This window comes from Glycine max, chromosome 15 (assembly GCF_000004515.6).
Source record: "Glycine max cultivar Williams 82 chromosome 15, Glycine_max_v4.0, whole genome shotgun sequence".
Classification (NCBI taxonomy): Eukaryota; Viridiplantae; Streptophyta; class Magnoliopsida; order Fabales; family Fabaceae; genus Glycine; species Glycine max.
The window spans coordinates 43905814-43918537 of record NC_038251.2 but is presented as its reverse complement, the minus strand read 5'-3'; the positions used below and the strand labels follow the sequence as shown (position 1 = coordinate 43918537).

General features: G+C 34.3%; 1 protein-coding gene across 1 annotated transcript; it reads left to right on the top strand.

Moving 5' to 3' along the window:
• The first annotated feature begins 314 nt into the window (after positions 1-314).
• LOC100780340 (uncharacterized) lies at positions 315-7889 on the top strand. Its single transcript, XM_003546653.4, has 5 exons — positions 315-458; positions 613-702; positions 1575-2167; positions 6706-6881; positions 6969-7889. Exons 2-5 carry the CDS (start codon positions 681-683, stop codon positions 7420-7422), a joined length of 1245 nt encoding a protein of 414 aa, XP_003546701.1. The 5' UTR covers positions 315-458; positions 613-680; the 3' UTR covers positions 7423-7889.
• Positions 7890-12724: the final 4835 nt, after the last annotated feature.

The window sequence follows — 12724 nt, the reverse complement described above, 5'->3', positions numbered from 1 at the left end:
CCCATTATATACTTCTTTTTTTATTTATTTGAAAAACAGATTAACTAAGATTTTAAGCTTCTCAATTATACTCAATGTATTCTCAAAAACTTTAATTTTTGAGAATGATTATAAGATTAATTCTCTATTGGGACTTAGTCACACTCAAATCCAGATTTTCTCCCACAAAATACAAGTTTGTTGCCAACCGATATATACCAGTTAAGTATTCATTATATTTTCTAATTTAATTTAAAATATATAAGTATAATATTTCTTATTTAGTTTTAGTTTTAAATATAATAATAATTTTTTTTTTTATTTTTACTGTTGCGTGGGTCCCACTCTTCTACCTAGAATGCTTAACTCGCTCTCCTACGAAAGAGAAGAGAAAAGAAGACAGTTTTTCGTGTTAGTGTGTATATAAAATCCGATAGGTAATTTCACTCTAAGAGACCCCCCTCTCTCTCTACAATCAGGTTCTCTCTACGTTCTCTCTGATTTATTTTTTCTTCTGCCTCTATTTTTTCTCGCGTTTTCTCACCCGTTTTCCCAACGCCTAATTTTCTCTGCCAACAAACAACTCCGTGATTATGCTCTCGGTTCTGATCCTTTTTTGCGTTTTCGATGCAGCGGTGATTTTTGTTTATAATAGGAGGATCTGATGTACTCGCTCGTGGATCTCAGCTATATTCACGATCATGATGGCCCTTGAAAATTCTGGTTTGTCTCTCATTCGTATCCCAATTCGCAATTTTTGTTTCGAAATTCTAATTCAATTCTGTTTTTTGACTTCGATTGATGCCAATTTTGTTTTTTTGTTTAATTTTCGGTTTTTGTTTTTTTGGTGTGTTCTAGTGTTTGATTGTGGAATTTTTGTTGTTGTGGATAGTACTGTGTCATTGTGTGTTTGCTTTGTGGTGTTTTCTATTTGGTTTGATCGGTGGTTTGGTGCGGTTGGGAGTAATGTGTGTGAGAACTGGGCTTGGATTGAGCGGTTTTTACTTGTTTTGGGTCTAAATTTACTTGTTGAACTGCAAGGAAAGGTATATTTTGCGGTTATGCAACTTAGGTGTTGAGATTTGGAATGCTTGGTATGTAGGAGTGAGGATGGGAAGTGGGTGGCGTGTATGAGTGTGTGTGGGGTTTGAGTTTGATGGATTCGGTGGAGCTGACATGTGAAGAGTTTAGACTTTAGTGTTAAAGGCATGTGTGCCGGAGTGAATACCGGTGGGATACCGGCATGGGTAGTAGAATTTTGGAACTTAGTTCATTAAACTAAATTATAAATCTTGTTTGATTAGTTGCGGATAGCAGAGTATGAGCAGGACTTATTTTATTGTGAGGGATCTTTTAATTCATGATTGTGCATTAAGTACTGGAAAACTTAATGATTTGTCAGTTGTCATCTCATAAGAAATGGATACATAGAGATGTCTATTATCTATTTCTTTTGGGAAAGCTGAATATCTTAGTGTTCTCTTTGTGCAAATAGTATTTTTAGTTTCTGAACTTGTAGATTTAAGATTTTTTCTAGATTTTCCAGATTCATGCTTGGGCCCATTGTGATCGTTTTTTTCTTTCTTTTTATGCAGAAAATATGCAAATAAACTGTGAGGCATCTTTAAAATGCCTCCAGAGCAAGGGATTTCCTTGCAATTTTCAAAGTAATGGGAATTCTATGGAAGGCTATACAGAGCTTAAAAATGAGCCTGGTACTCACCCTGCTGGGGATGTTGCTGAGCCTAACTGTCACTTAGGAAGTGAGTTTCTTGAGCCTTCCAATGAATTCCACACAAAACCTACTTATCACCAAAATTACAGCACCTGGACGCCCTGCCATTTTAACTCTCACAAGGTGCAGCAATGCCAAATGAATGCTTTTGAGAGCCATTATTATCCTTATCCTGTTGAGAACCCACTTCAGTATGTTCCTATTAATATGGTTGCACAAGGTTACCCGCGTGAGCAATATCAGGAATTTCAGTATTTTGTGGTGATAGACTTTGAGGCTACTTGTGACAAAGATAAAAATCCCCACCCTCAAGAAATAATTGAGTTTCCATCTGTTATAGTGAGTAGCATCACTGGCCAGCTGGAAGCGTGTTTTCAAACATATGTGAGGCCCACCTGCAATCAGCTTCTGACTGATTTCTGCAAGGATCTGACTGGTATCCAGCAAATTCAGGTGTGTGAAGGCAAATCTTACACTTATGAGAATGAAACAATAACAAAAATAGCTGGACAAACCATTGTATGCACTTTTTTTTGTGATTTTTAACTCATCATTTTTTTTCTTATTATTGAACTAGCAATTACATTACTGTGTGCATTGTCTTGATGTCTATAATGTTTGTATATGGTAACTCCCTTGGCACAATATATCCAGCTCATACTCCTCTTGTTGACCAGTAATGTCTGCTTGAGAGTGGTTGTAGAACAGAAAGATTTTCGTGGTGTAGAATTTAATTGATGATTTTGTTGAATTAGAAAAATGTTTAAGGTTAAATTACTTCTAAATATCTAATCAATCTACACGGGCAACTATGTATACAAGGTACAATACTAAAAAATGTGTTACATGAGGAATCATTTCCTAGACTATAGCTAACCAACAATAATTGCTCAAGAGTAATGACAGCTAAACTAACACTACTCATGATACATATGCTTAAATCTAACATTTAATTCTAACACTATACCTCTAAGTTGGAGCATATATGTGACAACCTTTCTACAAATAAAGTCAACCTGAGCCCCTCTAAGCCTAAGAGATTTAGTAAATATGTAAGTTATTGTTGGAGTTGACCGAACCAATAGTGATCTCAGGTGCAAGAACCTTTTTTTTTCCCTGAAAAAATGGTAGTCAATATCAATGTCCAAGGCAGCTCGGAGTAAAAAATGGTAGTCAATATCAATATCAATGTCCAATGCTGAAGGCTGAAGCAATTCCTTAAGTTGGTTATTACTGCCTAAGCTACTCGACCTTTGCAATAGCAATATGTTCTGTTTAGGACTTCTCAATGAGATTATGTAACCTTCAATGAAAACACAATACCTTGAAGTTGATCTTGTAGTTGATGATAAACCTGCTCAACCAGTATCAAAATAGCCAATAATTTGAACATTTCCTTTGTTTCCATAAAGCAACCCTTTATCTAGTGCTCTCTTGATGTATCTAAGAATGCAAACCACAGCTTCTCATCGATTTTCACAAGGAGCATTCAAAAATTGGCTTACCACACTCAAAGCAGAAGTAATGCCCCATAGTTAATGTTAGGTAAAGTAGTTGAGTTTACTGGCAAGACATCTATATCCAGTAGGGTATGTGAGTGGCTCCCCCTAACCTGGTAGGAGTTTGACAATGGGATCCGTCGGAATATCAGTCAGTCTAAAATCCAGCATGTTTGTTCCCGCAAGTATGTTTAATAGCATACTTTCGTCTTGAGTGATGGCAGCACCTCCATTAGATTTAACAACATGATATGGAATTTTTTTTTGTTGGTAAAATTGTTGGAAAGCTGCCTTACTTTGGTTACCTGTAGCCCGCAAGATAGAAAGGGGTACCTATGTAGTGGCTGGCCAGAAAAGCTAAGTGAAACATCATAGTGTGGAGTCACTAGGATACTGGCTCCTAGTGAGTTGAGAGCCTACATCAACTAGAGATATGACCAATCTAGTCCATATAAAGCTTGGGCAATCCTCACCTTAGAAGCCAGTTTTATTGAGCTAGGTCCTAAAGCCCAAATTCTAAGAGAAATGATGTTTAAGTAAATGCAATGGCTAGATGAAGAATGGTCGAACAATACAGAAAGGTCAGCCTCATGTTGTTATGCCAACTTGCTAGATGATAGAATTAAACTTTACTGGGTAAGCATACAGAGGGAGCAGTGTAGTTGGCATACTAGAGTCATGTGCCCTGACACTGTAAAACTCTGGTTATTGCATATATATCTCTTTGTATAACTTACTAAGTAACAAGACATCCTTAATGCCTAACATGATACAGTTGCCATTAATGAATATTGATTAGCAGCCATGGCTGGAGGTGAAGTAAAGCAATTTTGGGCCATAGGAGAATAGGTATCTCTAGAATTGTGCGAGAATATCTATGTATATCCTTTTCCCACTAGATAGGATTTAAGGCAATTAACTTTTCCTACCTAGACAGTAGAGTATAGAACCGGCAACAACCGGCAACTGTTTTGCCAAGAGATAAGGGGATCAGTTTTCAATTACCGATTCTATTGACATGAAGACCAAAGGGGACACAGACATAACAGGAAGAAGATAATTGAATTGACAAGCATAAGAGGATTAGAGTTTAGAGCTGATGTGATACCTTTGTGTTATGCTATGGGAAGTTCCAATGAAGGAGGCAAAGTTGGAGAATTTGATGGAGTAGGAGATGAAAATAATGGACCAGAAGGGTCTTGGTGCAGTGTGTTTATTTTGTGTGTGTGGTTATTTTTAGAAAAATAGAGAGGGTTGAAACAGCGGGTGGGGGTGTTTGGAAAGTAGCACACACACACATAGTACCTGGACAACACAGGCAAGGAAAAAAAGGGAGGCTTGGATGGAGATGGGTAGACTGGGGTCGAGCCAGTTGGGGTACTCTGTTGTTGATCTAAGGTTGACAACAGTGATTGCAGCAATTGGAAGGTGGTGGCAGCTAGAGGTTGGCACCCCTGAGAGTGGCGGAAGAAGTGCCATAGGTTAGGGCTCAGTGCCTTGAGGGAGGGAGGGCTCAAGACGTGGTGGCAAATTTTATCAATGGAGAATGGTGAATTTTTGGATGGTGGTGGGTCATGGCCATAAGCCAGAATCTAAAATATTAATATATAAATGTTGAGAAAAGCTATTAACATGCTGTAGGAGATGAAAACATATTCTAGGAAATAAAATTTACCAAAAGTATCGCAAACTCAAGGGATAATATCATAAATTTTGTAACGCCACTGACTGAGAACAAACAAAAAAGTGAGAAGCAATGAACAGAGCATCAAAACAGTAAGGAATAGGTAGATACACCAAATGCAGAGAGGAATAAAACCAAGAATAATAGAAAGGAGGGAAATAGAGAAAGAGACTCAGCACAGATACGAACAGAGAGAACAGCAAAGGAAATGGTGAGGAAACAGTAGAGAGACTCAGAGGAACATAGGTTAGCATAAAAAATCACATGGATCATGTGCTGGAGATGGTAGAGGTTTTCAGTTTTGCAAATGTTGAGGAGTTCCGGTGTCAGTTTTATAGTCTTGGTTTCTGGTGCTTAATTAAAACGCATCAGATGGTATCTGAACAGTCAGAACTCTTTGTTTTTCATTTAAAGAAAATACTTAACTGCCACCTTTTCTGGCACAAGAACATGCAAAAATGCCCATCATAGGTAGGCTATAATGCCAAACCTGGAATGCTATTGACATAATATGGCATTTTGCTGAAAATCGACTATACCTTAGCACCCTGGTACCACCCTGACCACTATTTGACAACACTGCACACTGGGTGACTCCTAATATATAGAATGAGAATCTTTGAGGTGAAATTGTGTCTCTAATCAGTTCTTGCAGATAACTAATTAAATTATGTGCAGTATTAATTCAATAAGCATCATTATTTAGATTAGAGCTAATAATTTCTGATTAGTAATTACTCAAGAGTTAGGGACAACTTATATTACTCATTATTCATGAGCTTAATTTAATTCTAAAAGTAGTTATTCTATGTGCTGTTGTATTAGCTACAAGTGGAGTCATTTCCCATATTAGAACTAACCAGCGCCAATTACCCAAGTGTTAATGTTAGAAAATGCTACTCATTAAACCTAACATTTAATATTAACAAATTGAATTCCTCTATGGTAGGGTTGATATATGCTATGCAGCACAAAACTGAAGTATGTTAGACAGAAGTCCATATTTAATGGGTCCATAATTGGAGAAATGCTGAATATCTTTAGTTGACGCTCTTGATCCCCTCCGTTTTATTCACTAGGTTTTGTTTGTGAGTATGGACATATGGTGCGGTTATTGCTTCTAATGCAATTTTGCATCCCTTCATCTTCAGCGTCAACTGTGTGCATGGGTGTGTTAGGCAAGAAAGTCAACCACAATCTGAGCCAAGGGTCTTACGAGTCTACTATAGTAGGGAAGAAAAGGCCCATTAAATGTATTTAAAACATTTAGAAGGGTTAGTGGGCTGTGAGAGAAAAGCTTATAAATAGACCATTAGTGGGTAATAGGGGATTCATGGGTACATGGAGTTTTGTTAGTTTGACAGGGCCATTTCCTTGTGAGAAAGGAGAGTGCTCCTTTGTATAGTGCTGTATGATTCTTATGCAGTAAAGAACCCAGAGCCATATTCTGTTTTTTTTCCTGTCTCTTTCCTCCTTCATCCTAGCTATAGTCTCTTCACTTCCAATCAAACAGATTCCTAACAGTGTGTATCTCTGATTGGATGATTAATAATATCCATTTCGAGGTATACCCATTAAATTCATGTTGGTAAATGAAGAAGCTCTATTTAGGACGGGCTCAATAGATTTTATATCCTCAAATTACCTTTTTCAACTTATCAGTTGTGTCCCAAACTGACCTCGAATGGTATAAATACTCCAAGGCTTTATAAAGTTTATATACTACTTTTTTACTGACCTGTCTGTTGCTCCTCAACTTTTACATTCACTCACCTATTGTTTGTTGGATTTCTTACTGTATGGTTCAGGTGGACAGAGGTGTTACATTGAGTGAGGCTCTACTTAGGCATGACAAATGGCTTGAGAAGAAGGGAATAAAGAATTCCAACTTTGCTGTGGTTACATGGTCCAACTGGGATTGTCGGGTGATGCTTGAATCTGAGTGCCGATTCAAGAAGATACGGAAGCCTCCTTACTTCAACCGGTAAATGCTGCAGCATAGAAATGATGACCTATGTTTACCAGGATTTCATTTCATCTGACTTTTGTTTATCTGCTTAACTTATGTTAGCTGGATCAACTTGAGGATTCCTTTCCGTGAGGTATTTGGTGCTGTGAGGTGCAATCTAAAGGAAGCTGTTGAGATAGCCGGCTTGGCCTGGCAGGGACGTGCACATTGCGGCCTTGATGATGCCAAAAATACTGCTCACCTATTGGCACTTCTCATGCACCGGGGTTTTAAATTTTCCATTACCAATTCCATAATGTGGCAGACAGCTGATCGACCACTGATGTGGAAACAGTCACCAGAACAACCAATTGTTTTCCCGCATTCCCCCTATAAAGCAAAGGATATCACTATCCCCGTGGTTCAGTATCACCCTTTCTGCTTTTGTGGGGTGAAAAGCAGCAGGGGCATGGTGAGGAAGCCGTGTCCCAAGCAAGGGAGTCTCTTCTTTGGATGTGGAAATTGGACTGCGACTAGAGGTGCTTGCTGCCGTTACTTTGAATGGGCTTCTAACTGAATGCAACTTTTGATCTACTATGATCAAAATCCTAAGTTTGGGTTATGATAAGTTCTATGTAAAAAAAATGAAAAAAAAATAAGAAAAAAAGAAAGAAAGAAAAAGGAAGAGGAAGTGTGGGTTATGATAAGTAGTGTTGTCTCTAGTGGAAGCATGTATTCCTGGCTGCGTGGTAAGGTTTCTGCTTCTTGATGAAGTGTAGAGAAATTAGTTGCCTCAAATTGCTATATTCTGTGACTGCTAAACATCAATAGTAGTCTGTCTTTGACTAAAGAGAGAGGGAGCTTCAACCTGTAAAGTTGACTTGTTGACTGGAGAACCATTGGGGGAATATGTGAGGAATGGGTAGTAGTTAGGATTGATGCTTTTACATGCCAAGGCATGGTAAGTTATCTTTTAAATAATCCGTGAAAATAGGACTCGGTGTTTTCTTGCTCTGAATGGGAATCGCTATAGTTTCCTGTGCCCCCTTTTGCTGCATGTCACTCGTGATCACATTCTAACTTAAGACCTTGTTAACTCTACATGCTACGGGTTACGTTTAGGCAAAATTGGGGATGAATTTACCTTGAAAAAACTTAAAATTGGTAGCCACCAAAAAGAAAACAAGAGAGGAATTAAAGTTGAAGGATGCATTAGCAGAGTTTGTACGTTTCCTCTGGCACGTAATATTTTCTCAGTAGTTGTTAATAACATTTATAACCCAAACGAGAGATAAGAGTTAAAGCCTAAAATGTAAACTCATGCCCAAAAATATTTATTCGTAGGGTCTCAATGGCCTAAAGCTCAATACAGTTTGAAAGCAAACAAATGCAAACTAGTAGGGAATGGGTGGCATCACGGTCGTGGCAATTTCCACTGTTAGGGCGTGGTCTTCTTTGCCAGAAGACAAAGCTACCTTCGATTCCACAATTGGTCGTGGTTTTCTTTGCAACAGAATTGTTTAGTCCTTATTGCTGTTTTTGTCGCCTCCGTTCCTCATAGTGTTTGACTACTTTACTCCTGAAAAAAAAAAATCTTAATACGGTAACAAGTTCCTAAAGAAAAAAAATCAATCAAATAACGATAAAATGGCACTGCTTAAATTTAATAAGAAAAACATCATACTAATGGCACCTCAAGTACATTTTTCATCCTTGTTTTCTAATTAAAAAAAACTTGCAAATTGTCTTGGGTGTGGCAATTTAAAGAATAAATGCTACAAAATTCATGATATTTTGTATAATGGCAGATTGCATGACTTTGGAGGTAAAAATGCAATTAAACTTATTATAATTAATGATAAGTCTTATTAGAAGCTTTGGTCTCATAAAACTAATCTTTAAGCATAATTTTTCCGTATCAACAAAACAATTTGTATGTCAATCTTTTTTTCTTATCTGTAGGAATCGAAAATAATATTAGAGGATTTACAATACTTACATACCCTATTTACAATCAATTAAATTAGACCTCCTTAAAAACTTATATATTATAAAAGTGAGCACATTCTGTGTCTTTAAAATCTTTTTATGTTTTTAATTTTAATATCATTCATTAAGCATGAAATGCACATTAGTCACACATGATTACATCATTTTGTAAATTTGTTGATTCTTGATTTATAGTTTTCTCACTACCCTAACCAATTATGAGAAACAGTACGAGAGAGAATTAAAACCCAACAGTAACAAGTTTGATGACAGGAAAAAATGTCTCCTTGTAATCAAAACCTAACTGATGAAAATCCTTAGCAACAAGCCTGGCTTTATACTTGTTGACTAAGCCATTCGGATTCTAAACACCCAATTACACCTAATTGCTGTCCTATTATCTGGAGGTTCAAATTGCATAGCTGAAAACCAAGAGGGATCAACTAAAACAGCTTTGGTTGATTTTGGTTGAAGATGAGCTAGTAAAATAGTAGGATCGATTCTAGGTTTAACAATACTAGACTTGTCCCGAGTACATATAGGATGGGTATTAAGAGGTGCTTGTGGGACAGTATCAGTAGGAGAAAGGGTGGGATTTTGGTTTTGTGGTATAGTGCTATTGTTTTGGTATTGAGAAATGGGACTGTGGTCTTGAGGTAAGGCAATATCACTCTCATTCAAGGGTTGTGAATGAGAAGTGTTATGATGTTGTTCACTATGAGAGGATGGATAAGATGAAGGAGGTAAGAATAAGTTGTTATTTGTGCGATGAGATGATACAACAGGCTGAGAGGAAGATAAAACAGTAAGGGGGGATGTAGTATCTGGAACTTCAGAAGTTATTAAAGATGGCTCAGGGAATAGGGTAGGATAAGGGAAGTTATGTTCATTGAAAATGACATCCTTTGAAATATATAATCTTCCACCAGCAACTAAACACTTGTAGCCTTTGTGTGAAGGAGAATACCCCAAGAATACACACTCTTGAGACCGAAATTGAAGCTTGTGCTTGTTTTATGGCCTTAGCAAAGGAAAACAAGAGCAACCAAACACTCTCCGAAAGGAGTAATTAGGCTGTTTGCTAAATAGTTTTTGATAAGGAACTTCATCATTTATAGTAGATGAGGGCAATCTGTTGATGAGACAAAGGCATGATCCTAATAATGAAGAGGTAGCTTGGCTTGAGATAGAAGAGTAAGGCCGAGCTCCCTATATGTCTGTGCTTGCATTCTACTACTCCATTTTGGTAATGAGTATGAGGACATATTAGTCTGTGCTGAATGCCATGGTCTGGCAAGAATTTTGCAGAGGGTCTGAACAATCCTCCCTAATCAGATTGAGCAGGCTTGATAGACATAATAAACTGATTTGAAACCATAGTTTTAAATAGTTTAAAGATTTCTAAAGTGTCAGATTTATTCTTAAGTAAGTACATCCAAGTGAACCTGGTATTAGCATCAACAAAAGTAACGTACTACTGAAAATCAGACGGGGATGGGGCAGGTCCCCAAAGATCAATAAAGATAAGATCAAAAGGTTTTGCATAGACACTATCAGAAAGAGAAGAGGGAAGTCTATGTGACTTTCCAATACAATAGTGATTACAAAAATATGTTGTTTCTTTATTAATAATAGAGACTGGCGCGTTACGTGAGTTTATAAATAATTAAAGAAATATTTAAATAAATTATTTATTTGATAAATTAAATTTAAAAATATAATTGTCAATGATATTTTATATCATTTTCTGTTAAAAAAGATAAAATAATTATGTATAAATTAAGATATTTTTATTTATCAATATATTTATAAGAGAATCTTCTAAAATTGAAAATTGATCACTTGACTAAAGTTGATTAAGGTGAAGATAAAAGTAAACCTTATGTATCAATTTTATAAGAGCAATATAAGAATAAATTAAAATTGACATGTATAATAAAATAGACAAAGAAATCTTTAATGAAAGAAAAATAGTCAACCATAATGATAAAAAACATAAAAATGATGCGAATAAAACACTGAAAATTATTTATTTAAATAGACTTTTAGTATTTATTTTCCTTTGCACCTGTTGTTGAATTTTATTTTCTTTGTCACAACATTTTGTTTATTCACCTTTCTCTTTAATGGATTGTGAACACATTATCCTATAATTTGATATATGTTAAAACTAAGAAAAAATAAAATATTATTGAATATTATGAATATGAAGGTCATGGTATAGATTAAGTCTAGATTAATATAGATCCTTGTACTTGAAGTTGAGTTAATTGAATACTCATCTAAAAAAATTATTAAAATATAGTTGTTAGTAAATTAAAATTATTATAATAAATAAAATATAAAAAAATTATGATACATACTTAATTGAATTAAAATTATTTATTTATTAAATAAGTTGAATTGAAAACAATACTTAAGATATTAAGATAGTAAAGAAAAATCTCAAATAAATAAATAAATATCAAATTAAATAAACATGCTAATATAAAAATAAAGGGATGAAAAATTAAAGATAAATTTTTATTTAAATATTATTTAAAGATTATATATATATATATATAAATTAATATAAAAATTAAATTTAAAAAAATAATTTTAATTTCCATAGTGAAATGACATATGAAAATCACTTATTGTAAACATTAAGTACAATTTAACCATCTATTTATTTAATTATCCATATTTTTTTGACTGAATTATCTATATATATAAAGAAAAGAAAAGAAAAGAGATTAAGTAGTAACCTATATAAAGTGTAGAATATAAATTTTGTTAAGGATTTTAAATGTGTGAAAGTAATCAAATCTCTGAGTTTCTTAACCATGATAGAAGTGATTGCAACTATTTTTGAGCTTTCTTCTTGGATGTTGATTACTTTTTCAAATTGAATGATATATAAAATGTAAAAGAAAATGGTTATAGAATGTAATATAGAACATTGAAGAATGAGGGTCGTGAACCTGAGAAACATTTGGAGGTTAGTAAGATTGAATTGAATTTTTTTTTTATATGTTTTCTTATTATGTAAGTAATATTGAAGAAGGAAGAAGAAAAAGAAAAGTGATAATAACAAAAGTAGAATGTTCTCCTTTCTCCATCATTGCCAACGTGGCAGTGTAATAGGGAGAAGCTCAACTTTTATATATTATCCTTTGAATGTTTCTTTGACATGTTTGTATGCATCATTTGTTGAGACAATTCTTAAATTATGTATGGTGTATAAGTTCCCCTCTTGTAAAATATATTTGAATTTTGAAATCATATTTTCCTATATCAATACATGTAGTTAAGTTTCCTATTGCAATATATTTAAAAGTGCAAATCGGATTAAAATTAAAAAAAATTAAATAAAGTTAATCAATATAAAATTTGTTTAAAGTAATTTAATGTAATTTTTTTTTGCATTTTGTGATATGTAATATTAGAGATAGTAAATAAAGTTATATTTGTAATAGTTAAAGTTGATGTAAAATATATTTTTTACAAACTGATGTGAAAAATAAATAAATTTTAACTTTGTTTAACCAACATATTTTTTTTTATAGATTAGTTTGAAAACTAATTTTAGATCATGAATTTTGTTGATGTGAAATATTTATTTTTATTTATACTTATAGAGCATAAAATATATTAGAATTTAAAAATTATTAATATGAAAAAATTGAATGATATATAAAATGTAAAAGAAAATGGTTATAGATTGTAATATAGAATATTGAAGAATGAGAGTCGTGAACATGAGAAACATATAGGTTTTGTTATGTTGTAAGTAACATTGAAGAAGAAAGAAGGAAAAAAAAGTGATAGACACAAAAGGAGAATGTTCTCCTTTCTCTAAATCATTAATTTAACTAACGTGGTAGCGTAATAATGAGGGGCTCAAATTT

Bases quoted from the DNA above. Each gene is read 5' to 3' on its own strand.
- LOC100780340 (XM_003546653.4), top strand. From the start codon at position 681: ATGATGGCCCTTGAAAATTCTG. The intron at 703-1,574 runs GTTTGTCTCTCA...CTTTTTATGCAG, and splicing joins GATGGCCCTTGAAAATTCTG to AAAATATGCAAATAAACTGT. The intron at 2,168-6,705 runs GTGTGTGAAGGC...TGTATGGTTCAG, and splicing joins CTGGTATCCAGCAAATTCAG to GTGGACAGAGGTGTTACATT.